This window comes from Falco biarmicus, chromosome 3, assembly GCF_023638135.1.
Source record: "Falco biarmicus isolate bFalBia1 chromosome 3, bFalBia1.pri, whole genome shotgun sequence".
NCBI lineage: Eukaryota > Metazoa > Chordata > Aves > Falconiformes > Falconidae > Falco > Falco biarmicus.
Window position 1 is genome coordinate 114469765 of NC_079290.1, and position 27762 is coordinate 114497526.

Here is a 27762-nt window from a genome sequence, read left to right on the forward strand (position 1 = left end):
TGAAGATGCATTTCTGGAAGTTCACAGCAGAACGTGTCCACCTCAGAGCCAAGACCACTTCAGAGAGGATCAGATTAAGGGGGAACTTCTAGAAATGCAAAGCCAGGGCTGACCCCAATTCTTGCATCGCTGTGGATCACCGCAGCCTCAGACGGGGAAAGCCCACACCATCCAGCTACCCTGAACAGCAGCCCCCCAAGACCTCACAAGGCAGTCACCTCGCAAGAAATTCTTCATAATAACCAAGAATATCACTCCTGAACTGCAGCTGTGGGGCTGGAGCCCCGGCCCTCTCCCACCCGCACGCCCAGGAACCCCACGGCACCGCGGGCTGAGCTCCGCACCGCTCTGCTGCCCACATTCCCGCAGAATTCACCCTGCGACTCGGCAGCCGAAGGATGAACTTTCGTCCACCCATGTGTTAAACAGGGTAATGCCAAGGGTAACCATCAACCCTGACCAGTTCTGAAGCGTTTGTTTTTCTAGCAGGGTTTTCTAACCTCTAATTGTCATGGAATTCCTCTACGCTTTGTGGAGCCTGTAGTGAAGGTGGCCACTAAAACCCCTTGTACCTGTTACAACAACCCTCCGTCCACTGCAAGATTCTTGCTGTTTAAAAAGTATCTCCCTTGCAATGGGTTGAAGATTAAGCACAAGCTTATCTGCAGCGCTGCGGGCAGGAAGGGGAGGAGGGTGGCTTAAACCAGGAGAGAGCCTACAACTGCAGCCAGGATGCGATTTTTCACTTGTACTGAAAAACGGCATTTACTATTTAAAAGACTGATCACCACGGGTGCTAACTACAGTTTTAGTCAGAAGCTTCACGTCTGAGCTAGGTAACACCGATATTAAACAGAGAAGCTGTCTGTTATCCGAAAAGAAACCAGTTGGCAGACAGATCTCTGCCACTCCAACTTGGTTTCTTTGAAAAATTACCTTTTTAAGGAAATTAGCAGAGCAACTGTGAATGTATGTGGCTACCAACATACAGACAATGTTACTCTAAGTAGGAAGATTTCCATCCCGAATGAACAGCCCTGCTGTAGCCCCCTGAGAGTCTTCCTGAAGCCTCCACAGCAGATCAGCACCTGCAGATCCTAATGCAAGACTAAACCCAATGACACACTGGATTAACTGGAGGATAAAGCGACTTTTGGAAATTTATACCATCCCAGTGCTTCTCCGCTTGGTTATACGCAACTTTATCTCTAAAGTAACAACTCCTTTTAATTTAGGTGTTTGGGTTTTGGATTGGTTTTTTTGCCCACGTTTTGGAGAAATGCATTCCCTGGCACCAGGAATAAGCCAGTCCCCAAAACAGGCATGAGAAGTACATTCTCTAGCATCACAGATGACAGCAACACTAGGAAAAACAGCATCAAAACCAATGAGGAATTCCTACACTCTTTTCTGTCAAAAAAAAAATAATCGCATTTTTATGATGCTATGACTAAAGCATCAATTGCCTCAGAGACTATTCTACATCTTAAAAGTCAATATTACCTATGGAAAATTCAATATAACCAAAACCTAAGGGGAGCTGAGGCTGAACCCTACATTGCAACGCTGTCCCTTGGAACAGCGCAGTGCACGCCCCCCCCCACGCCACCAAGGTACTCACTCCATCTGCTCCCGTGGGAATCTGCCCGTTGACGTTGAGGGTTCGGAAAGGGGAGTGAGTGGACAAACGTTTGTCCCATTCACTCGGCCGAGGCTCCGGGACGGACTCCATAAAGTTCTTCTTCAACTCACTGATGCTGGCGTGATGCTTCTTTATTTCTTCCTGGGTCTTATCTAGATCCTATCAGCAAAAGGACAGGACAAATGAAGAGGCGCAGAGACGACCCCTGCGATCGCCCAGGCTGCCGCATAGCAAAGCTGCGCTCAGCAGAGTTGTTGCCGACTTCCATCAACTGTGCTCACACTGCAAACACACTGCGAAAGGGAACGTCCTCTCTCCTCTCCCCTCTTGTATTAACTGGGATAAACTGCCACCGGCACAGAGCGGGGGCTCCTCCAGGAGCGGGACATGCCATCGGTTCACCCCAAGCAGGTGACACTCTGGGGGTTTCCCCACGTGGGTTACTTTAAGTTGCAAGACTACGTTTGTTTGGGTGATTTAATTCAATGCCTTTCAACTGGGCGAATTCGCTTTCTTTTCCCCTCTGCTAGGCTGAACATGCATGGGTACAAATGCAATTAACGGTAAAGAAATGTTTTCCCAGATTTATTTATTCTCTTCATACCTATTTCTCTTTCATCCCACCAGGAATTATCTCTGGTCCCAGAATACCCCCACTGCCTTTTTCCTCCCCCTCTCATCTCACCCCTCCAGGAGCTACCACAGGAGGTTTTAAGACTTCTGAAATGAAGATGAGATGACAACCCTTTAAAAATCAAACCGAGAATTTACTTTATGCCCGATCAATCATAAAAAAGATTCCTGCTAAAACTCTTCATCTGGAAAAAGTGAGATTCCTACTCTGTGATGCCAGTTTACAGCACACCTGCACAGACTTCAAGGCAAGTCAGCTCTCTTCAACTTGTTTAAAAATAGCTTTTCCTTGCAAGCAAACCAGAGTTTGTTGATAACAAAGCTTTTGCATAAAATAGGCATAAGCCAAACAACAGCTTTTCTGGACAGTGCCAAAAAGCAGCAAGCCTCACTTGTTAGAAAGGGGGAAATTAAGGTCAGTAAAAGCATCATGGGGGAATTTTGCTATTTTTGTGCTTTTAGTTGTTACTCATCCCATCAATTTTAGAAGACGGGAGAGCAAATAGATCCCTAAAGGAGGGCGTCCACCCAAATACCTGCATCCCTGCAGCTTACTCAGGACACACCGCCCTCCCTCCGCAGGGCTAGGCACCCAAACGCCTCGTTAACATTTGCTCTTTTTGGCACGGTTCTGGGAGATAAAAAAACTAGGTTTGGCATCTGTCCTGGATGAAAGCACAAGGCAAGCATCTGCTAGTTTGTGGGGGGTGGGAAGGAAAAAAAAAAAAAAAAAAAAAAAAAAGGAAAAAAAAAAGCCCAAATAAGTCTGCTGAGGATGCCAAGGTAAAGCCCTGCCTGGATCCAGGAGCCCAACAGTTGCTCCTGGTTTGGAGAGGAGAAGACCACCTCGGCTGTCCACCACGGGCCAGAGCTGGTCCTGGGAGGGCTGGCAGAGAAGCTAAAGCCACGAGGAGCAACATGGAGCCACAACGGGTCTCAAAAGCATCTTGAGGCACAAGCTGGCCAAGCAGTACCGCTTCTCCTCCTGTTCTGCCCTTTTTGTAAGAACACGGAGCGTGGGTTATCGAGCACGGAGCGCTAAACAGCTTCCACTAAAATCAAGCGTCAGCTTCGGGAGGTGTGAGGTCTGCTGGAAAAACATCTGATCTGCCAAATGCACAGGTTAAAAAAAAAAAAAAAAAAAAGGAATAAAGGGGGTGAGAGCTGCTGGGGTCAGCCCTTTTCTAGGGGAGGGCTGGAGCACCTGCAACAGAACCGGTGGGAAGGGCAGGGGGAGGGAAGGGGCTGGAGAAGAGACTGGGCGTCAGAGCCAAGTATTGCACTGACAGGAAAAAAGGGGGTTAGAAGCAATGAAAAAGCTCTGTTTGGGGCTGGGGAGACGGAGCCGTTCGAGTTGGGTGAAAGCAAGCAACAGGCACAGTCATCACAGCGCTCCGGCAGCTGAGCCCTGCCCGTCGTGCTGCAGACCCTTCGCTGGTGGCCAAAAGCTCAACGTTGGAGCAGTCAGAAAAAAAAAACAACAACAAACCAAAACAAAACAAAAAAAAACCACCCCAAAACAAAACAAACCAGAAAAAGCCACCCAAAAGCTGCAAAACTTTTAAAATTTGGATTAGGAGAAGGCAGTGAGTCCGCTTGACTTTCAAGAGATACCACCAGGGAAACCCTACCAGCTGCTGGTGCTGTAAGTTTGAGTAGAAACACGTAACACAGGAACAGAGTATCAGAAGCCACAAAACGTCTTCCATAACACAGTGTATTAGAAAAATTAAAATATATGATTGGCATGGTCTGTTCTGAGACCGTGCTTGGGCCAAACCAAATGTAAAGCGCTCCCGCAGCCAAAGAGCTGTATGTGGAGGGACGCAACAGCTTCTTGCCCTCTCACAAGCCCCCCGTGACCACAAGCCCCCGTGTCAGCCCCAAGGGGACCTGGTGCTGGTGCAGGATGGGGCCCAGGGGAGCGTGAAGATGCAGTGAGGCAAGCAAGCGCTGGGAGGAGGACTGCAACGCTGCAAGCATCGCTGCACCAGCGTCCGAAAGGAGGGCTCGCTCCTGCCTGAAGCAACACGGGCGTCACGGAGGCCCCAACGCCACGGCGGTGACGATTTCATCCTGAATTTTGCGTTTTCATTGCCTGCCTTTTCCCCCAGGAAAGCAACTCATTTCAAGCCAGGAGAAACTTGTAAATGAGCCCCACCCCCTCCCCGCCACGACTGATGCGACTGATGCCACCGTGAGCACCCAGGGGGTCTCAGAGCAGACCTGAGCGGGCAGCTCTGCCAATCATGTATTTTGGGTAAGTATGAGAGAATGAAAGTCAGAAGAGGTAGAAGGAAGAATGCCTGCACATCGTCATGTTTACTGTCACCATGCAAAAGCGTATTTAAAAAAAATAAAAATAAGAAAAGGTCTCTCATGCAACAGCATGCAAAACAAAGGCAGCAGCAGAAGAGGAAGAAAAAGTTCAGCGCAGATGCAGAAGGTCTAGGCAAACTGAAAAAAGCTTCGAGTTCATACAAACCTCCAACATTAAATTGCTATGCCTGATATAAATGTTTTCACCATCTAGCCTCTTTGATCTTTTCTGTGAAAATGAAAGAAAAGGGGGAAACAAAAAAAAAAAAGAAAAAAGAAAAGCACAAAAAATTAAAATGTTGTTCTTGCGGGATTGACAAATTGGCAAATTAAAAAAGTTAACTCAACGTTGGGAGTGCAGCGCTGTGCCAGCGTGGGGTGGGGACCCAGCCACAGGGACGCCAGCGTGGGGCCACCACCGGGAAATGGGGGTCTTGCTCATGGAGAATGGGGAAATGCAATGAGTCCTTTAAAGAGACAGCTCCCAGGGGTTCCTTGGCTTTTGCCTTCATTTCTATCGCTCACCACAAAAGGACAGTTTACCGGTTTTCTGTGGAAGCCTTGCACAAAGTCACAACTTCACATTCCTGACAGCGATGCACGCCCACCCCAGCGTACGGGGCTGCACTGCCTGGTGTAACTTTTACAAGGTCTCAGTGTGCACAGGAATGATGTCCTAACCACCTTTCCCATCCTGGATATGTTCCCTATTACTTAATCAATACCAAAAAGAAGCATTATACTTTTTTTTTTTTCTTTACTTTTTTTTTTTGCATTTCCTGGAATGCAGACTATACAATTTTCTTTGGTTTCAAGCTAAATTTGTTATGCAGAAGATATATTTTATAAATCAAACCAACTGTGTTTCTCTTGAACATTCAACATGCATAATTTTAGCAATCAGACTATGGGACAAAAAGCTATTTAATTTTAAAATCAAATATTCTATAGTTGCAGTTTAAAAAAAAAAACCAACAAAAACCCAACCCAAAGCACATGAAGAAACTGGAGCACTGTCTTTTTAAACAGGTTACAGATGCATGAATGATATGGCAAATTTGTTTGGTGAAAGTGTAAAATGGCTAACCTTCCTCATTCTTATCAGCTCTTCCTCTTTTTCTGCAGGCTGCTGCTGTTGGGCAATGATAAAAAAAAAAAAGTTGTTGGTTCATTTAACTATGTTGAACCTCACTGTTTAACCTTAAAAAAAAAAAGTGAGCAACCTAACTGAATTATTAGCACAAACCTGGCGCTGGTCACCATTCGTGGTGGGTACTGTGACCTCAATGTGTGTTTTCCTCACCTACATTTAAGAAATAAATTGGTAAAAACATTTCTTGTTAGTAGACTTGTTTCAAGAGACCATTTAGTTTCAAAACACAGCTGCATAAAGTTGGTTTTGAAATGGTAGGGGGGGATGTGCAAAAACCAACATGCAGCCCTCCGGAAAGAGTTAATGACACCGCAGCTCTCCACAGCCTGTTAGTTAACAGCACATTTACAATAATTCCTTTAGCTTGAGAATTATTTGCATTTGAAACCAGTGCTCTCTAGTGCTTCTGAAGAAGGGCTTCCCACTTGCAGTTAGCTTTGCCAGGCAATGTTTTCAAATTTCATTTGCAGCTGGATCTCCCCGTGAAATCCGTACCAAAAGCAACATGCTCAAACGAACACAGCCCTTCTAAAAACAGAAAATTATTTGTTATGCACAGGTATGATGTTCACAGTCAGTAAGAAGAGACCTATCTACCAAACTCAAGCCTAACATCACAAAATTAAGTTCTTTACTGTCCGTAAGTAGAGAGCCAAGACTGTCTTAATGCTTTTAGGGAAGTATTTTGGGGAAACTGAATTGCCAGATACTCTGAGGGCGAAAGCATGGGTGGGTGTTGTAAGAAGTGATGCAGCTATGTTTGAGAAACAGGGTAAATTTGGCATGTTCAAATCCACAATTTCCTCCCACATCTACGTTTAAAGAAACAAACAAAAAAAAAATATCAAACCCCAGTGTTTAAGCATTTAGGAAAAATCCCTGTAATATGTGAGCTGGGAGGAACAAAGTTCACTTTTTCTTGGTTCAAGGCTAGGGAGGGTGCGCAGCCATGCGGGAACAGCATTACAGGGACTATGTGCCACGACGCACACTCCGAAGTGCCAGCCTGAAGATCCCTTCAGCGTTTTCATTTAACAACTACTGGTCACACAGGCCACCAAATTATTTGAAGCAACTGGCCTTTCTTCACCTCCATCTCCCAACCTTAATTAACAGCGATCTCCCCTGGAATGTGTTGAACAAGACCCGCTGTATGACATGTTATAGCAAAAATGTGTAATGCTGAGAATAGCTCAGTATTTGGGGTAACGTGAAAATTGTATCTCCAGGTACAACTCCACTGCAACGCTGGAAGGTTTCAGTCAATAAAATTTGCAGAATATTAAGGACACTATAATACGAACAATAATTTTGCACATCATTTTGACTTAGGAGAACAATAAACATACATCAACACCAACAAAGGTCTCAGACATTTGTAGAAAGAGCAAATAAAGCTTTTTTTTAAAAAAAAATTATTTCATTTTAACAATAAACCCCCCAAGGTCTCAGCGGTGCCATTCACAACTAAAGCTCCCGCCCGGTCTGCAGGAAGGCATCAGCAGCTCTCCCAGTGAATGCCTATCGATGTACAGAACATTTGCATTCCGACGCTGGGCTGCGGACCAGATCTGTATCCCCAGTTTCACTGGAATTGCCTCCCACTGTCATAGCGGGAACCAGCAGAGACAGCCCAGCACGGTGAGCCCTGGCTTCCAGCACCACCAGCTCGGGTGCAGACCTGGCTGGCTTTACCCACGCACCGGCAACCTGCGCTTATAGTTCGGCTGCAACCCCCAAAACCTCACCGCCCCGACCTCCTCCTTCCCAGCACCTGGAAGGGCAGGACTGGGATTTCTCTGGGACCCAAACCCCCCACCCGAAGCCTGGGAGAGGGATAAACCCCTCGGCAGCTGGGAGGGGAAGGTGCACAGAGCTGCTGCGGCTTCTAGAGCCAATGCTGCAGCCCGGCACAAGCGCTGCCTCTTCCAAAGAGGCTCCGGTCTGACATACCTTCACGGCGTCGGCTGGCTCCGGCTTGGCTTTGTCCGGTAGGATTTCTTCACGTCTCACATCGGGTTTTGCTGTTTCTTTTTCTACTTTGGATGCAGCGGCCTCATCCTTCGCATCAGGCTTAGCTGGGACTGGTTCTGCGGTGTGGCTCTGAGCGATGGCCGGGGCGGAGGTGGGACGGGGACTCCTCTCGGGGGTTATCACAGCCACTGCTGAGGATGGGGGAGAGACAGACAGGGATAAGGCTCAGAGCTGGCAACGCTTCTAAAGTGCTAGGCAAAGCCTTTCCCAATTACAGTGCTGTCATTTAAAAAGAAAGGGAGGAGGAAAAAAAGGGAAAAGAAATAAAGATGTTGAGCAAAGCAGCTCGTGCATTTAGTATGGGAAAGTTGAGATTATTTTCCTTATGGTTTAAGTAAAACAAAATAAAGCCCCTCAACAAATGGTTTACAAAAAGCAAGCTTGCACTCTGCAGAGAAGCCACACCAGAAAGGCAAATCTATTCTTGACATTGTGCCACCTATTGCTGGGTCCTTCACACACAACTGACACAGAAGGTCCATTCCAGTGCAACCATTAAAATAGAAACACAGCTGTGGTGAGTTCTTGACTCACTGGCATCCCCTCAACCAGAAACGGATGGTTTCTGGAAGGGTAACACAAGCTCTCCCCCATCTCCCCAGTGTTTCCAGCAATTCAAAACAAAACCAATAACCAACAGGCATGGCTCTACAGAACTTCACAGCAACTTCCAGGTGGGTTTCAAAGCAGGCTGGGGGTGCGTGCCCAGGATGGGTATCTCCTGCTGCAGCCCAAGCCACCACCGCGAGAAGATACCCAGCACCTTCAGATCAGTGACAGTGCAGAAATGAACAGCATGCTGCCAGAAAATCATCTTTCCAGAGGATGACAGTCTTAAAATACAAGCACTAGGTACACACAAAATCAACTGCCTACTCCTTTCCTTTAATTCCTGATTTCCCAGGCAGCTCCCGATCCCTGAAAAGCCCAACACCTCCGAAATATTCAGTACTGTGCAACAAAGCAAGCCCCAACTAATGCACTGTGCATACCTATAGATGCGACAAGCTATTTTGCTCTCCTGATGTTGGGTTTTATGGTCGTTCCACTAAAAATATACCTAGTCACCTAAAATAATTTCTTTGACGTGGTCCCATATACTTAAAAGTCACAGATTACGCAGCAAGGCTCACACTATGTAACCTACCCCAGCCAACAGCAGGTTAATAGTTCCATCCAGCTAGTCAAAGACACAAATAAAATTTGGCGTTAAAAAAGAAATTGTAGTTTTAAGCAACTCCTTAGTAAGAACTCCTGTTTCACTGAAAAAATAACTGCATCTCATCTGCGTGTGTAAAACGTGCACAGAATAAAGTATCCCTGCGGTCAAAAACATACAGGAAGAAGGGGCAAAAAAGAGCCTGATTTCTCAGAGACTGAAATGATACTTTTAAGACAAAATCCCAGACACCACGTCTTGAAGAAAATGCGCCCTACGACCCATACCACCACCGCCGCCTCCGTTATCTCCCCTGCTCCTCAGCACAAGCAGTTCATTTCTGTGAGCCAGACAGTGCATTATCCTTTCAGAAGGACGACCAGAGCCGTGTCCCGGTGTATTTATGCCACGGAAGCAGTGACAGCCGCCAGGGAGGTTGTACAGAGGGACGGTGAGATGGCAGGGACAGTCGGGGTTAGGAGGATGCTGGGTGCGCAAAGCTGTCGCAGCGGTACCTGACTCCTTCGGAACCGGCTCTAGTTCTCTCATCACCACCATTTTTTCTTCCTCCTCCTCCTCTTCAACTGGGCTTATCTCAACATTGCCAAGAGCACGTTTGGCTAAAAAAGTTATGGTTGTGTTAAAACGCCACCTCGAAGATGAAGTAGCAAAGGAAATACTGACACATCAGTAAATCTGCAGGGCCACCTCTCCTGCTTCTCCCTCAGTGCTTCAGAGCATCCAGACATGCAGGAAAAACAGCAGATACCAAGCTTTTCCTTTGCCATTCAACGATGAGTTCTGTGCTGTCCAGAACTGTGTTAAATTAAGTCTTCCTTAATTAACTACCTTTGGCTATTTTGACACATGATGATTAAGACAGTAAAAAGCACCTCTCCAAAACATGAGACATAAAAACATCAATCATCACCACCCTGGCCAAGAAAACAGTCCCTACTGGGAACAAAAGCATCAACAGGAGGAAGAAGTGCAGGAGGTGAACGAGAAGAAGGGGCAGTGGCAGCAGGAGCCCCCGGCTGTGCTCAGGTCTGGCACCAGCTGATGTCTGGCACCAGCTGATGTCTGGCACCTTGCCGCAACCCGTCCCGTGGGACAACGTCCATCCGAGTGCAGGGGCTGGTTTAGTGGTTTTCATAATAATCAAGAAAACAGGTGAAGCCCTCAGTTACCTCCCTCCACGGCTTCAATCTCCTCTTTCCTGCAATGACTAACCAAGTCTGCTTTTAATTACGATTAGGGTGGATCTGTCTGCAGCAGTGGAGTTGCTCTGAAACCCCTCCCCAAGGAGGGAAGCAGCAGGCTCACAAGCGAAGAAATAAAGCAGAGCACAGGTGACCTCCAGCAGTCCCGGGGCACACAACCTGATTTTCAGGCACCACACATTCCTACAGCTCAGGGGAATGAACCTTATGAGAAGGGACAGGAACAGAGGAGTGTTAAGAGGCCACTGCACACTCATTTCAACACGCAGGCGCACAGCCAAGGCACGGCACCTCCTCGTCTCACCCGGAGGCACACCCCGCTAAAGCAGCGCTCACGCATTACAGCACACTTGCAAAGCTGGGTGTGATTTTAATGGCAATGAGCACCACCACAAACGATGCAACCTCTGTCCTACAGCACTGCATCACTCCAACCCAGCAGCAGGTCACAGCACGGGCGGCCGCTGGCGCCACACCAATGCCAAACGCCGCTGTGGCTGTACCTGACCACGTCTGCAACGGCTCCAGGAACTTTGGCTTGGCAACAGGAACCTTAACCATCTCTACCTTCTCCTCCTCCTCTTCCTCCTCTGCAATGGGTTTCATTTCAAAAGTTTCAAGAGCTTGTTTGGCTAGAAAGAGGTTTGCAGGTGTTAACAGAGCAGCTGGAGAACCACAGGGACACACAACGGGCACCACAGCAGAGGAAAGAGCGAGAGGAGATGCCTCTGCAGGGCAGCAGCTGAGAATAGCAAGGAGGTTTTTAAACCAGGCAGCTTAACAGCAATTTTCCAACATACAATTGAGTATCAGCCTGTCTAGCACTGCCAGGCCCAACAGGGCACTGGATGAGCGGGGGAACAGGCTGCCACGAGCCGGCTGTGCCCCTAGTCCGGGCAGGGATATGTGGGGACACATGAATGGCTCTCCAGTGCGGTACTGGGACGGGCTCTGCCTGCCAGCTCTGGAGAGATGCAGGTGCTGGCTGGTAAAATGCAGGGAAAACACTCCCAGGCTCCTCTAGACAAAGAACTATATAAAAACTAGCAGCTTTAATTAAATGTACTTGAGTGATCAACTTCAAATCTAAAAATTAAGACAGAGAGCCGTCTACCCTGGCGTCTTAAACTCTCCACCTTCTGTTTTTATTTCCCCTACCAGGTGATGCTGACTAGCGAGAATTCAAGGCAAGGCAGTGGTGAGGAGACAGTCTGCCACGCTACTTTGTGAAAGCTTGATCTACATTCATACCAGAAAAACAGTAGCGTCAGAAATGTGCTGTGAAAAATTCAGGGTGGAAGAAGGGAAGCGGAGCAGTACACAAGGCATTTGCATATGAATTATCTCCAGCCCTAATGCACCACAGGCATTCGCTATTTAAGTGATGAAGACTGCAAATATTTGACAACACTGCTGCTGTGATACGCTTATTACTATTCAAATATGCTGTTGTACCTACACACCTCTTAAAGGCATCAATATCTATTAAAATTTATTAACAGTACTTATCTTAAGAGAAATATAAGCTCCATGTAGCAAAATAGGTGGCATTTCTCAAACCCCCAAAAAACCCCAGAACGGCCTTTAAAAATGGCAAGCTGGTCCCGGGGTGAAGAATTTCAGATATATAAGAAGTCTCAAGATCAAACTTTAAAGTTTCCTAATCCACATTTACAAAAACACCCAAATTTAATAAGGAGACAGTTCACAAGTGCCAGCACATCCTTACTTTTCCCCACCTCCCTGCAAGAATTGCAGTCTAACGAGGTGCAAGGTGGAAACTTAATGAGTCTCCCAGAGCTGGAGCTCTGCTGGGCTGTCTGTCCTCTGACTGTGAAACTCTTCTTGCAGAGAAAAGAAAAAAGCCGCCCGATTTGGTGAAACTTTGAATTGTCAGGAACAAGCATATGAAGGACAGGAAAGGTGCTGCAGAGTTGTAGCCACCACCACAGCTATACCTGGCTTCTCTCGGATCTGATCCGCGGGTTTTGGTTCAGGAACCTCAACCACCACCACCTCCTCCTGCTTCTCTTCCTCTACGGCTCTGAACTGAACTTTTTGAGTCGCACGTTTAGCTGAAGAAATGGGGCACATGTTAACAACTGCCCACACAGCAGATGGAAAAAGGCTGCAGACTTCAATGGGGACAGAAGCGTTACATTCACAGGCTGCTCTTTTCCAAGCTCTGGCATCTGGGTGTGGGATTGCAGCGGGGATTTCTCTAATCATCTGGGGTCGTAAGAGTCTACAGGGCACGGCCAAGGGGCAACCAACAGTGCCAGTCCCCTCGCCTCGGTGTACGGCGCCTAGGTAACATCGCACGCCCAGACTGCAGGCGAGCTGGCTTCTTGCTTTGCTGCAGTACCGAGCTCAAACCAAGCAGCCCTTCCCCTCCCGGCCCCGAGGCATAAAGCCCAGGCTTGGGGTGTTGCTCAGCCCTGTAAACCCACAGCAGGAGCAGGGGTAGCCTGGCTGCTGCTGGCCACCGGGTGCTGTTCCCTCCCAGGTGGCTGCACAACCTCAGGGCTCAAAGCAACGCTGCTACTGCTCCCTCTGGTACCCTTGGTGCAAAGGGATGCCCCCCTCTCCCTGGATCCTCTCAGTGCAAAGGGATGCCCCCCTCTCCCTGGATCCTCTCAGTGCAAAGGGATGCCCCCCTCTCCCTGGATCCTCTCGGTGCAAAGGGATGCCCCCCTCTCCCTGGATCCTCTCGGTGCAAAGGGATGCCCCCCTCTCCCTGGATCCTCTCGGTGCAAAGGGATGCCCCCCTCTCCCTGGATCCTCTCGGTGCAAAGGGATGCCCCCCTCTCCCTGGATCCTCTCGGTGCAAAGGGATGCCCCCTTCTCCCTGGATCCTCTCGGTGCAAAGGGATGCCCCCCTCTCCCTGGATCCTCTCGGTGCAAAGGGATGCCCCCCTCTCCCTGGATCCTCTCGGTGCAAAGGGATGCCCCCCTCTCCCTGGATCCTCTCGGTGCAAAGGGATGCCCCCTTCTCCCTGGATCCTCTCGGTGCAAAGGGATGCCCCCTTCTCCCTGGATCCTCTCGGTGCAAAGGGATGCCCCCCTCTCCCTGGATCCTCTCGGTGCAAAGGGATGCCCCCCTCTCCCTGGATCCTCTCGGTGCAAAGGGATGCCCCCCTCTCCCTGGATCCTCTCGGTGCAAAGGGATGCCCCCCTCTCCCTGGATCCTCTCGGTGCAAAGGGATGCCCCCCTCTCCCTGGATCCTCTCGGTGCAAAGGGATGCCCCCCTCTCCCTGGATCCTCTCGGTGCAAAGGGATGCCCCCCTCTCCCTGGATCCTCTCAGTGCAAAGGGATGCCCCCCTCTCCCTGGATCCTCTCGGTGCAAAGGGATGCCCCCCTCTCCCTGGATCCTCTCGGTGCAAAGGGATGCCCCCCTCTCCCTGGATCCTCTCGGTGCAAAGGGATGCCCCCTTCTCCCTGGATCCTCTCGGTGCAAAGGGATGCTGCCCTTTCCCCAGATCCTAATTTTACAAGCACCTCATGATCCTGATCAAAAGGAGCAAACTTAGGCACTCCCCCTTCCATGCCTCACCACTTCTAGCCTGCTCCTAGCCAGCTCTTTTAAAAATGCCAGGGACAAACCCACCTGACTGATATGCCACCAAGTTGCAACATTAGCATCACTTTATCAGCTGTTGAAGAAGTTTTGAAAAGTTGTAGCAAAAAATCTCCCCCTCAAGGAAAACGATGTAATTTAAGAAGCTACATTAAACAAAAAAAATCCTAGAATAGCTTAACTCCCGATGTGCTAAAAGCAAAAGGCACTGAGATTGAATAAGGAAGTATCTTTACAACCAGAACTTTGCCATAAGCCTTTGGCACCCACCTACATCCTTTTCGTCAGTCAGTTCTTGTTGGGACTACTGTTGGTTTGTGGTTTATGTCTGGGTCTTGTATTAAAGTGAGAAGTTATGCGCTTTTTTTTTTTTTTTTTTTTTTTAAGAAAAAAAAAAAAAAAAGAGCGGGGAATTTAAGTGATATTTAAGGAATATCTCAGCATCCTCCTGAATCCAGCCACGGAGAGGGAAGAGGCACCAGACACTCACCTCCATCGAGGCTCCTGGAGGCTCGCTTACTTGCCGTCCGCTCGAACTGGGGAGCAGGTCGGTCGATTAAGGCACTCGCCTGCCTCGTCTGTGCCTGCGTCCGGCCGCTGTAGCGGAACTTGGAGCCCAGTGCCAGGAACCTGCTCTTCGGGATGGCCTCAGTGGAAGTCAGCCTGAAAACCACATGCACAATTTAAAAATCATACCTCCAGATCTAGGAAGTGGCAGGTAAAGAGAAATTAAAATACAAATTAAAGAAGTCTCTTGCATACACTTGATTAACAAAACAACAGGCACTAACAACAAGCCCCACATCTACATAAGCTGGAAGACCCCTGTCTTACATATATTCTGAAGCAAAAGCTACCTAAAATTTATCACAATATAAACACTTGATGTCTCTGCAACCATTTCACTCCAATTTTTGTGAAACCCTAAGGAACACCGAAGGAGTGCTCATTTTCAGCAGCTAATCTAAAGCATTAGTTATTCAAGGTGAGCCTACCGTTTAGAAAACCAACCTGAAAAACGTGTGATGTTCAACACATACTTTCCACAGCTTCTTCGCTGCCCGGTAACTTGGTAGCTTGAACCCAATTGTACTTTCATACTGTTCTTGCTGCAGAAAATACAGAGACTTAAGTATAGCACGAAATAAACATGGCAGGAGTGCAGCGCCCAGTCCATCGACCTGTTCTGCTGCAGTACAAACTGCTGGCCTAGCCCAAGAGCAGCGCAACTCACTCCACAATGTGCAGGAGGAGCTCGGGTCTGAGAACACACGGTGCTTGGCCACAAGCCATCCCTTGGGATGCGCCGGCCTCTGCAGAGGAGCGTGCTGTGGGTTTTGCAACCGTTCAGAACCATTTGCCCCATCATACTGCCCAGCTGCTGGATGGGATGGCAAAGGGACCTTCCTGCAAGGCTGGGTGACGGCAGCTGAAGCAGGGGGAGGAAGAGGAGAAGGAAAGAGGCAGAGCCCCAGTACAGCCTCTCTCCCCACCGTCTCTCCAGTGCCCAGTCTGCTCTGGGGATCTCCCCGTTCACAAGAGGCAGTGTCGGGGCAGCCACCCCCTGCCTGCTGCAGTCTTACTGAAAAGGTATGTGTCTGGGGTTTTTAATATTTTTTTTTTTAAATAAAAATAAAAGCAAGATGAAGAGCCTTTGTCTTGTGTCCTGCTTCTAAAAAAGGAGTTAGTCCTCTCCCACTTTCAACGGGTGTGCTTCCCACAGGTTTCCCCTGGATGCTGGGAATCCCAAGCAGTGCCAGGAGGTGGTGCTGGGTGACACGCGTTCAGACCGATCGTCACCCGCTGGTGGTGCTGGGCGACACGCGTTCAGATCGTCACCGCTGGTGGTGCTGGGCGACACGCGTTCAGACCCTCATCTGCTGCTTTACAGCTCCGGCGAGGTCGGAACACCCGGGCAGAGCAGGAACCTGACGGAGCGCAGGATGCTCACTAGGAGAAAAGCCTGCTCCCTCCCCTCACCGTGTTTTAGTGAAGCACACACGCTGGTGATAATCAGAAGGCAATTAAAGACGACACAAGCACAAAGAAGCCAGGACATACCTCTCCTGGCCGAATCTTAATAAAGAAGCTGCTGCGCTTGTAAGAAATCTTCAGGACTTTGGGCCAAGGGAAGCGGTTGATTCTCAGTTTATCTTTGTAAACAAGAAGGCCACTGGAACAGACTCCCAGAGTGATATCCACTCCTTCCAAGTCCTGGGAAAGCAGGTGAGGATTTAAGCAGTGTCAGGGTTACGAGTTCCAGGTGAACATCTGCCTTCCAAGTGACCGCTCCGCTCTCCCCCGCAGCCCATCTCCAACCACCCAGACTTCAGCTCCCTGCGCAGCCAAGAGCGGGCTCGCTTCTCCCCCGCATTTCTCTTACAACCTCCTCCCTCCTGCCCATCTCTCCTGCGATGCTGCTTGCCCAAAGGGCTCATCTAGCATCTATCCTGCGTCTCCCCAAGTGCAGTGGCTCACGCTGCCGGGTCAGAGCCTTATGTTCCACCTTCCTCAGAGCAAGGACCCGTCTACACCAGCAGCTTTGTAAAGCTTCCTGATATATATAAATAATAAGCAATCAGGGAGAGTCGCTTCTCTTGCAAGAATGCTCGAGGCATTTCTGTTGTGTGTCTGTGTTCCCATACTTCCCACATCTTTCAAAGGGAGCCTCCTGCAATAGGTAAATTTGCTCCTGCAAGGGAAGGATAATCAAATTACAAAATCCACAGGCGGGTGCACACACGCTGATTCTCACCTTGGCTTGGTGAAGGTCAACTCCATACATAGACAGCTTTTTTGCATTCTCAAGAAATTCCAGGTCTGCTTGGGCTGGAGTCATGGATCTGGGGAAAGAGAGAAAGGGTTTGGTATTCCCCTAATAACTGTGGCTTTTAGTATTCCCCTAACGTGGCTTTTAGGAGGAGACAGACCAGACTTCACAAAACCATTTACTCGCTAAGATCTTCTTTTGCTTTCAGTACAAATTTGTGCCCAGACGATGAATTATTCAATTACTCTGAACGCATGAATTTGTGCTTTGAGACATCCTCATAAAACAGACGTGCTTTACACCTGTGGAGCTGTACAGACACGAGGGAAGAAAGCGAGGAAGTGCAAGAAGGGGCACAAGACTCGATCCAGAGGAAGAAACACTGATCCAGGCGAAGGCAAAGGATGACATGCACCATCCTCCCAGACCTCCTGCCTCCAGACCTCCCCAAACCCAGCTGTTCTCCCAACCAAACGCCCGGAGAGCTGAGCCCACGCAGCAGCGATTCCTGCTGGAGCAGGCCAGATGAATGAGACATTTTCTGGGAGCAGATGGTACCCTGTCTGCGGGAGGGGCAATGCAACACAACCTCACTGAACAGCAGCATCCTCATAATGGAGGCTATTTATCAACGTTACTGAAGTGCCCTTGTTAATAAGTTTCTGGTGGATGAGGTGCATCTAACAGCCCTGTTGGGAGAGGATTCAGCTGGATACATTTCATTTTGTTCCCTGATTTGACGTCTTCCTTTTACTGAGCACTTGCATGCACCTCGTGTGCAAGGTAAATAGAGCTGTCAGTGGTGGGAGACAGGGCAGACAAAGACAACTGTGAGGACAATCCTCTAGGAAAGACCCCCGGAGCAGTTGCCACCTCCGACACGTGCCTGGTCCTTTGCAAATGAAGTAGTGAGAGGCAGAGTGTGGTTTAGCAGAGCTTTCCCACTGAAAACTCCCTGACAGTTTAATGTTCACAGAATACAGACCAGAAATTAAACGAGTACATGCTGCTTCCTCTCGCACATGCTAGCAGATTAAATATAACTACATCCTATACCTTGAAGTATCCTTCTAATGAAGCCATGAATAATTCAGCAACATGCTCTGCCACTTCTAGGGCAGCTAATGGCCTTTGACTTCAAGTCATGAAGCTTGTCAGCAGCCCAGTACTTATTTTCCCTCATTTCCTCTCCTCTCGGCGCAAATGGAGGGGAATCAATTCCAAGTATTGATTTGCGGGGCTGAGCGAGGTGTTAATTGCGGCTCTGGTCACACGGCCACCCTTCCCTGCCTGCCTGCCACGCTCCTCCTCGCTCCCTTCTCGCCAGCGCATCAGCCTGCAGCTTTTCACAGGTCAAGGGGCTGCTGGCTGAAGGCCTCCATATTGCTAAGCGGGTTTATGGGTGCTTTTTTTTTTATTATTATTTTCACCCCCACTAAAACCCAAATGTAATTCCAGGAGGGCGCAGCAGCTGCCAGCGGGCTGCTCTCCGGCGCACGGCTCCACACAGCTGCTGCAACCCAAGCACTCCAGAGCATCAATGAAATAAGCTCAAAATATGATGAGGAAGAGGTTGGGTTACTGTCACCCTTCAACCTGGTGCCAGGGGGACTCTCCCAGGAGTCCTTCAACCCAAGACACATCTGCCCAGGTCACCCGAGGAGGACAGCCTAACTGCAGGTGTATAGCTCTTGCAACACCTGGAACATTTCCATGTTAGAAAGCGTTACTCATGAAACGTGGCAGCAGAAAACCCCAAACACGCTGGAGGCTACAGCGCGTACAAAGAGATGAGATCTGCTCCAACCAGACTCCAATCCAAAAGTTACATAAATCCCCAAGCAAATATATTTTAAAAAAGGCAAAGGACAAGGTTACAACAAGCAAACACTGTTTTTTCACATGAAATAAAACCCACTTTCACAGCCCTACTATTGAAAAAGAGCACCTGTTAATAAATAATCGCAAGACTTTGCATCTGCTCTCTAAAAACAGCTCTTCATGCAGGAAAAAAAGAATTCCAGCTTCTAGAAAGATTTTGTTATAAAGTATCAGATCTTTTTAAAAAAGCTGATACTCTCTGTAGCTGAAAATTCACACCTTACTGCTAAAGCTTTGGTTGCCAACATAAAAAAAAATTGGTGCAGCAGGAAACTAAAGTGTACAACAGACATGGGGAAAATACCAGAAAGCCCCGTTATTCCCATTATTTCAGGCTGCTGTGCAGGAACAAGTCCTCCAGCCGCTGTACCTCACCTGTATGTCTTATGAAGCTCCACAACCTTCTCTTCGAGCTCTTTTGTCTGGTTTGGGGCCAATTTAAATTCACTGATGTAATCCGGGCTGTGCAGATCAGGATCGTAGTCTCCCAACTCAGACTGGACCGTGTACGAACCCAGCAGAGCCAAAGTCGCAAAGGAACAGGGCAGCCGCCCCGTAATGATGTCTTGTCTAAGCTGAAGACACAAGTAATACCTGGGGGAGGGGGGAGCAAAATACTATTTACCGAGAACACAGAGAAACTTAAGAAACTTGAGGATCAAACTGTGTCTCTTTTTTCATGCCACTGATGAATGCAGAATGATGCTCATTTCTAATTCCTACTTGTATTTTTACTGATGGGGTAATATTCCCACAGTAAACAGTGTGGAGGACAGGAGGATTTTAAAGTCACCTGCACTCCGCAAAGGGAGCAGAGGACACTTCTCATCAGAAAATCCCGTTTTTAAGTAAAAATTTACTTTTCCACACAAACACACACATGCCAGGATTATAAATGACACTGCTCTACACACGTGGACTTCAGTGGAGAGCGGGAACATCCCGCACATCCACTAAAACCAACCAAACAAAAAACCTTGCAAACCGCTAAGACATCTGATCTCCTTGCTGAAGGATGGAAAACTACCCAAACATTACAGATCCAACATCCACTGCTTTGCTGAGTGAGCTCCCTGGCTGGCAGCAGGTTAATTCACCTGGTTATGTCCTCCGTCAGCTGCGCAGGGTCCGGTGGATAAAACTTGACATTGAAGGTAAAATCCCAGGGGCCGCCTGCAATGGCAAAGAAGAGGCTGAGAAAATGAAACACACCCGAGCAGCTTTGCAAGAGTCACTTCTTACAAAAACAGCGGGGAATGTCCCATCCGACCTTCAAAATACAGCCGGCAGATCACGATACTGATTTTAATGCTACTCGCTCAGACAGCGAGCTGCTGCTTAACAGACGGTGTAAGGTACAATTTCATTTGCAGGAGCTAAGGTACGAGCAGGAGAAAACAGAACAGGGCAGGCAAACACACAGGAATAAACCACAACTTGTGGAAAAAATTAAATTCATTGCTAAGAGGCTAAATTACACATTTTTTCATTGATTAAAAAATAGGATTCACGAAGAGAGGCCAGGCTACAAGTTAATAAATCAGTATTGTTTTATCACTTGACCCAATTTTCCAGTTTCTCATACAGAGCAGATGGGCCAAGCCGCCTGGCAGCCCAACGCATCAGTCGGGTGGTCAGACTGCTGCTCAAACTCGGCACCACACCAGCACCAACCCCTGGGTGAAACCAGCAAGCGCCGAGACGGGAAGAGCTTTACAAGTCCAGACCTAAATGCTTTAACACAGCTCGCTGCAAACCTCGTACCAGCACCGTTACAGGCATCAACTGGAGCGAGAATCCACCTAATCGCACCCAGAACTGGTGTTATACGTGGTATGGACAGTCTAGGTGACACAGCTGAAGGAGTGACTTTTTTTTTTTTTAAAATAATCCCATCTACCCACAGAAAATAGTCCTGACTGACCCATTAAGCACTCAAAAGTAATTTTCATAGTTATAACTCCCCCTTGCTGTGTCCTTTAACACTAGTTCAGAATAATATTTATCTCAGAAAGAGGAGATACCCCTGCGCTTAACTTGCTCAGAGGTTTATCGCAATCTCAAACAGGGAAGAGGAAGGACGCAGCATTCATGGATTTACTTCTTATGCAACGCCATAACTGGGATTAAACACAAGGCATGTTGTTTTCATTGCACGCGGTTCAAAACAAGTTACTCCCAAGACAACATGTGAGGTAGCAGAGGTTACCTAAACCGACACACATTGCATGCGTACATTATATTCAAGTAAAATCAAACAATTTGCCATTTAACCCATCTCAGGGGCCCAGATTCCATAGCAGGTTGCTCATTACACTTATTAGCTGAATTTTACCGGCACGGCTGGAGCAGCTCATGCCTTTTACACACATCCTGCTATCGATTCAAAGAGAAGTTGGTGAGAGCAGGAGCTTCTCCTGCTCCCTGGCCCTGCAGCATTTCCCCCCAGTCTGTACTCAGTGACACACTTTGTTCTCTGCACCTCCACAAAAGCATATGTAAAACAGTATTTTACTTTCAAAGCAGTCAGCTTGCTCCTGAGAGAAGACAAAAGCTTCTAAAATTTATTTAACTTGCTTACTGCCCTCATCTTGCACTAATTCAGCGCTAGCAAACTGTAAAACAGAACTTTGGAGAGCATCTGGTATTTGCCCTGACACTACTCGAGCCATTTATCGTTCCAGTACCCCTATTTGGACCCCAAAACAGCTTCAATGTCCATAAAACCTTGCTACAGCATAAAAATCTGCTCTCCCAATCTCATCTGAGATTTAAATGGTTCCTAGTGACACCTATCTCCCCATCCTCCAACTGGGAGCAGATCTCGTGTTTCAGCATCACATGGTAGCAAGGACAGCGTGGGTTTGCAGAGGGCAAACACACCCCAAGCTATGTTTTCCCAAGGAAATGACATTTTTTCCCTAAATCTAGAGCATCAGTAAGTACTTAAGAAGAAGAGAAAGGATGCACAGACTGCTCGAACTTGTGCTGATCCCTGCCAGACACCCTCACTTGAACCCTCACCCACCCTCGGGTCCCCCAGAGACACGTTTATTTAGAGAAGGGGGAGAAACCACCCTCACCCACCAGATACATTCGATCTACTTACCGTGAACCTGTTTTTTTATTTCTTTGGCAGGATCCAGCCACGTCTGTAAGAGGATAAAAACATTCACAGTTTAACAGACGTTCCGGAAACATCACAGAAAACCGCAAATTGCTAAAAATACAGCAAAAAGACAATATTTGACATGAACACAGCCATGGAAACTGGAGAGACAGTGCATTTTTTCGCAACTTTTACTCCAGTCTGTGGTCTCGGTGGGTGCACTGCCAAACCTTCACCTACCAGGTACCACAGGGGAGGCACAAGGAACAGGAGGAGAAAATAAAAAATAAAATAAAAAGGCCTATTAGGGCTCACATAGCAGCAGGTATGGTTGCAACCACTTCCAGCTACAAGGGGCTGGACTTTCGTGCAATACCTTTTTTTTTTTCCTCCAGAACCTTTAAAAATAGGCAAATGGGATGTCTGCATTCATTTTAAGCACCCTGTCTCCATACCTTCCCTATTCAGAGCAAAGATTGCCAAGACTTGCTATTATTAGTTATGGTTTTTAACAACCTAATGACTGAAATACGAGTGAAAGCATCCAATTGCTGGGGAAGGCTGGATTCTTTTACAGGAGTGTGACATAAACTCCATCTCTTTTAAGTATGACTCAAGTTTCTAGTAATTATCTCAGCTACAAATTTAGAAATACATCCTTTTTTTCCCCTCCTCTGTAATTTGGGGTTTGTGGGATGGTGGTGCAACATAAGCCTCGAATAACAACTCCTGCTTTTGCCAGCACGGTCTGAGCAACTCCCAGCACATCAAGTCTGAGCCTTTCCCTTTGCACAGGTCAGGGTCTGCCCCACTGAAAGCAACAGCGTGGTGCTAACAGCCCTCCTGGAGGGGCTGCATTAAATCACCTTCTTCATTTTCACAAGCCCTGAGCAGGATTTGGATGACCAGTTCTCCCAAGGTGAAGGAATTAACTCATTGAATCCCCCAAGCTAATCTGTCTTGACCAGGACACGTAACTTCATGTCAGAGAGACAGCGATACTTACATTTAATCTTATCTTTTTATACGCTTGCCCCCTCTAACTACAAAACTGGGGATACAAAAGCCATTTGAAAGGTAGATGTGCCTCTTGCTGTCTTTTTAGGGCCACTGTTTTAAGCAGTCCACGCCGGTGCCACGACCACTCGTTACTGCAGCGGTAACGGCTGGATTGCAGGCAGCCAAGCCCAGGGTGCAGTCATGCATCCTCGGCACTCACCCTGCCTGATCCTGCAGACAATGACGGGCACAGCAATTAACAGCACTTTTATCCACGCTCCATCACGAATCGGTGGGGAACAATCCTCCCTTTCAGAGCAGCTCACGCCGACCAGCTGCTCCGTCCACTGTCACCACCTCCTGCTCCCACTGTCACCCTCTGCTATTCCCACGTGGGAAACCGCCCGTCCCCAGGAAGGTGCATTTCCTAAATATCAAGGTGGGAAATGCCGCAGGCAACTCTTCCCTGTCCAGGAAAACACACGTGCGTCTCCGCCTGCTCCGCACAGCTGCAAGTGAGGTGCAGAAGCTCACCGGCTGCTCTCCTGTTAAGATCATTTCTACCTGTGAATCAGGAACTCGATGTCGGGTCTTGCTCAAAATTACAGCAGGAGAGAGATGGGGCTTCAGATTTCAAAGTTCAATGAAACACAACCAGAAAGATTCCCCCGTCAAAAAAAAACAAACCAAAATGGTGTTTTCTCCCATCAGAGCCTCCACTCTGCACTGGAGCTAAACGCAAGCACAGTGGCTTTACCTTCCTCAGCTCTCAGCTCTGGGACACAAACCTGACAAAACTGTCTGGTTTCAGTCCTTAGTTAAAAAGCTGCAAAACCTCTTCGCCCTTGTCGGCTGGAAGGGAAGGAGGTGCATGCTTTTGCTTTCAGAAGAATCGACACCAGCACGCCTGGACATGAGCAGAGCAAGTCCCGGGGGTCTGCGAGATGCAGCGGTGAGCTACACACAGCACGAGTGTGAGAAGCTGAGCTGCTCCAGCTAAACTTTTTGCTGTTAATTGGATCTAAAAGCACACCTATCCCTCCCTCTGCAAGCGCAACAAACTCCTAAAATAAAAAAAGCCAACACTCATGGAAGCAAATTTCACATCCAAGAGAACAGCAAGATACCAGAGACAGCAAAACACAGCCAAGACACAGCTCCACCTGCCCCACACAGCGATGGGCTGTTATTTTGCCTGTGTGTTAAAAATTCACACTTGCAGTTATTAAGTACTTAGTGACACACACCCGTCAGCCACAGTAACTGCAGGTGAAGCACTGGACCAGTCAGTGTGGACTAACGTAACTGGTCTAAAGGACATAAAAGCGGCCCCTGATTTCAGTTTAGCACACTTTTGGGTAGCTTCAGGAGACAGCTCGAATAATTGTTTGAGTTAAAGCGTAACCAAGGGTTTAAAAGATAAGACACTGCTTGAGTCTAAGCAAACAAAAACCTTAAACTGAAACCGTATGAGTAAGAGTTTTGGTATGAAGAGCTCAAAGGTGTCAAAGCCTCGACTCAAAACTGCTCTGGACAGCCCCGACCAAACCTTGCCGACGCTGACACCAGCACCAGGGCAGCCTGACTTCGGGAGCTACAGCTTTACAAAACAGCATCGTTTTGCAGTAAACTAATACAATGAATTTTCTCCAGGTGAAGATCCACACTCACGTAGCGCTCCAACTAAAATCCACCCTCTGTAACCGTGCATTTACAACTTCTGCCTCTGTGATGACCCTCTTACTCCTTTTTTCGGGGAGGAGACTGAAAGGAGTTTTAAGAAGATATCTTTTGAAAGAGCTGAACACACCAAGGTGCAGAACATCACTCAACACTTACCCTGGAGGTTGGTGTGTCCCATATGGCCAAACCAAAGTAGTCTTCTTCCAGGAGATTGAGGTGGTCACAGACTTTTTTAAGTAGATCCTGCCCCTTGGCGTGTTTCTGCAAATAGACAGAAAGAAATTCTGTAGGACGGGCTGGTTTTTGTTCATGGGAGAGGGGACAAGGGCATGGCATCAAACCACACTGTTCACTGTCTAGAAGGGGGAAAAGTCCTGATCAGCTCCAAAGCAGATCTCCTGGACGCTTCTGAGCAAGTACCCCTTACAGGAAAGAGCATCGGGCATAAAACGTGAGACCAGAGAAGCACTGGGAACTGCAGCGGGTCTCTCTGCTACCACCAGCCCCGTGTCTACCACCCCCACCCCCCCACCCACCCCCCCTCCAAAGCCGAGCTTCTCAACACGGTCAACACACACCAAGGATTTGTACGGTTTTCCCTCCCCAAGGTACATCCACCGCACTGACACCTCCCAGGGCCAGGCGCTCCGACGAGCAGGCATTCGTCAAAAGATGATCAATGCAGGGTATGAGACTGCTGCTCCAACCCACAGCTGAAGTCTCCCATTTGGGGGCAACCTGACTTTACCGGGTTCACGACAGGAACAGCAGCTCAGAACCCAAGACCATCGTCTCCGCAGCCTTTTCACCTGCCCGACCTGCTGATGAAACCCAGAATCTCCAGTTTTGCCTTACGCACCAAAAGCTGCTTAGCACACAGCTCCCTGCCTCCAGAAATAACACTTTTGAGCACTCCTATCTCCTCTTTTCCCCCTCCTCCCCGCCTCCAAATCCTGAAGAAGTGAACTGGCCCGAGGAACAGACACCCTTTTAGTCCAAAAGCATGAAGGAAAACACCCCTGAGGCACAGAACTATGGTAACCAGAAGCAGCTACATCTATCGGAGGCTTTGCTAAAAAGAAAGTGCAGTTCCAGTGACGCAAGATAAGCTTTACTAATGCATCACTTGTGCCCACATCTCTCCTTTTAGTCGTCTCTGCATGGCAACCGATCCAAGCCTTGTTTTATTCCCGTCCTTCAGCTGTAAGGTCCTCAGTGCGCACGCTGTGAGTCCATAGGTAACACGGCGCATGGCCAGCCTGGGTATTTCTCAAGGAATTGGCACTTACAGACACATGGAAATTCAAAACTTTCCATGGCTGTCGACTGGAAAGGATGCCTGAAAGCACTTCTTCCTGGATAAAGGCATTTGTGCTGGTCTTTGCCCTACACCTTTGCAATTCCATCCCAACTAAGCCTTAATAAATCCTCAAAATGCTAGAGGAGGAGTATGTTGCCGTTAAACCCAAGGGTACCTGTCAACTCGAGAGGGTCTCGCTGACACAGCAGTCCCCCTAACCCTCTCCGTGACCCTCTGGACTTACAGAAAGAGACCTCTAACGTCCTGCTCAGGCCAGGACCCACCGCACCACCACCAGCAGCAGCCTGCCGGTGTCTGGAGGCACCGCTGCAGCAGGCTGGCGCAGAGCCACGGGGCAACCTGCCCACCCCCGTTTCGGGGAACAGCCGCCTCTCGGGGGCTGCACACACCAGCAGCCCCAGCAAGGGGGGAGGCAGGCAGGGCGGTGATGCTCCCGGCTGATCCCAGGCAGCGGCAGCAGCGATGCCGTTACACAAACGGCCGGCGCTGACCTACTTGCCCAGGATCACCCAAGGTAACCGCTTTCACAAGGCACCCTGTGCCCAGATACCCTCGCCTGGCCCATTTAGCCAGCGGGACTGGGGAAAAACAAGCTGATGGAACTACGCTCAAATGGCAAGTACCAGATGATTAATATTCCGCACAAGTACTTCGATACTGAAATGGGGATTTCTGCTAGCTTTTTATTGCCCTGACAGCAAAACAGCCCTGTGAGAGAACGCACAAAATAAAGCGGAAGAAAAGCTCTCAGATGAAGGGGGTTGCAGTGCTGTAAGTCAACATAATAATTTTAAATTGTTTACTGCAAATATATTCAACTGCAGGCTAAACACAGCATGTTTTTCTTTACATCCAAGCTCCAGGAGTTATGTTAGCCAGCAGCCTGATAGGCAGAGGTACCCTGGGTGAATAGAAAAGCACAAATCAATCTGACAACCCTATTTATTTAAAGGAAAGGGGCAAAGAGATATTAGGCAATCCCAACCTAACACAACCTAAATTCTAGTCTGGGATACCAATGAGAGAAGATGAACAGCAAGTAAGGTACCTTTCGCTCTTTTTTCTCCTTCTTTTTTTTTTTTTAAACTTTCCCCCACCTTTGCAAAGCAAGTCACCCTGGAAATCGTAAAACAATTTTAGAAAAAAAAAACAAAAAAAAAAAAACCGAAGAGAGAGAGAGAGAGATTCCTAGGCACCCAGAGGTTTTTACAACATGTTAAATAAGTTGTTATAGCTTACAGCAAGATTGTTCTGCAGTAAAGCCTGTCATGTAATTCACTGGCAGCAAATTAGGCCCCTATCAAATTGTTTGTGGTGATTTTTTCAAGGGGAGGAGAAGGGAGAGGGAAAAGAGAAGCAGAAAACAAACCGCAGAAGTACTTACATCCACGGCGCACTCAAAAATGGTGTCATCCAGCAAGACGACTTTGCAGTACATGTTTCTGTGTCTTTTTACTGCTTTCTGGGCAGCTTTCAAATCCTTGTCCGCCTTGGTCTCCGGAGTCTCTTGTTTCGGCTCCGGCTTGGCACACTCTTCCTTCGCTTCCCCTCCGTCCTTGCCCCCGAGGTCTCCGCTGTCCGGCTCCTGGTTCTCCCTCCTCTCCTCCTGCGCAGGCTGAAAGCCCCACATCACCCAAGTTGCAATTGAGACATCTCAAGCAAAAAAAAAACCCAGCAGACGAAACAAGTATCGCATGGGCGCACTACAGGGCTGGGATCTCGCTCCGGAATGAGTTACCAGACTTAAAGGCATGACCTGGGACCCAGAGCAGCAGCTTGGGTGAGCAAGGTAATAGTATTAATTTTTAAAGCCCTTCAAGTCATTCTCGAGACTTCATTTAATAAAGGATGTAATAAAAAAGAAAGAAGGGTCGATTACAGGAATCAGGGCAAGTCACATCATGCAAATCTTCACAGTCTTAACGACAGCACCTTCGGGACTAGTAAGTTTTTCCCCTCCTAGGCAAGACCCCCCCGGCTCCCGCTGCCTCCCTGGGCGATGGGCTTTGCTCCAGCGCACCGAGCCTCGGCACGGCAGCAGGGGCATGAGAAGGGGTGGGGGGTCAGCGCTGAGGTTTCACAGCCATCCGAGCTGACCCAGCAGCTCTCTGCCACCGAGAAGGGAAGGCAGCCTCCCCACCGTTCTCCCTTTAGGCCTACTGAAGCACTTTGCAAGCCAGTTTAATTCACTGCAAGAGCAGACAGAGATGCAGTTTGGGGACAGGAGGAAGGAAGCCGTTTTTTTTTTCCCCGCTGC

The 27762-nt window shown here is 48.3% G+C and overlaps 1 protein-coding gene across 40 annotated transcripts in view; it reads right to left on the reverse strand.

Moving 5' to 3' along the window:
• Nucleotides 1-27762, reverse strand: part of EPB41 (erythrocyte membrane protein band 4.1) — a 95954-nt gene that overhangs the window by 21349 nt on the left and 46843 nt on the right. For 7 of the 40 annotated variants that reach the window (XM_056333427.1, XM_056333401.1, XM_056333399.1 and 4 more), the window contains 17 exons: nt 26890-27120; nt 24341-24445; nt 21503-21545; nt 19491-19566; nt 18769-18987; nt 16498-16585; nt 15804-15956; nt 14754-14851; nt 14233-14405; nt 12122-12238; nt 10667-10795; nt 9456-9560; nt 7701-7912; nt 5841-5897; nt 5682-5726; nt 4761-4823; nt 1622-1801 (listed from right to left, as the gene is read on the reverse strand). In XM_056333427.1, coding sequence (XP_056189402.1) covers nt 1622-1801; nt 4761-4823; nt 5682-5726; nt 5841-5897; nt 7701-7912; nt 9456-9560; nt 10667-10795; nt 12122-12238; nt 14233-14405; nt 14754-14851; nt 15804-15956; nt 16498-16585; nt 18769-18987; nt 19491-19566; nt 21503-21545; nt 24341-24445; nt 26890-26943 — 1917 coding nt within the window. In that variant the 5' untranslated portion in view covers nt 26944-27120. Of the gene's footprint in view, nt 1-1621; nt 1802-4760; nt 4824-5681; nt 5727-5840; nt 5898-7700; nt 7913-9455; nt 9561-10666; nt 10796-12121; nt 12239-14232; nt 14406-14753; nt 14852-15803; nt 15957-16497; nt 16586-18768; nt 18988-19490; nt 19567-21502; nt 21546-24340; nt 24446-26889; nt 27159-27762 lie in introns of all 40 variants that reach the window. The other 33 variants (XM_056333430.1, XM_056333417.1, XM_056333436.1 and 30 more) reach the window with 22 other exon arrangements.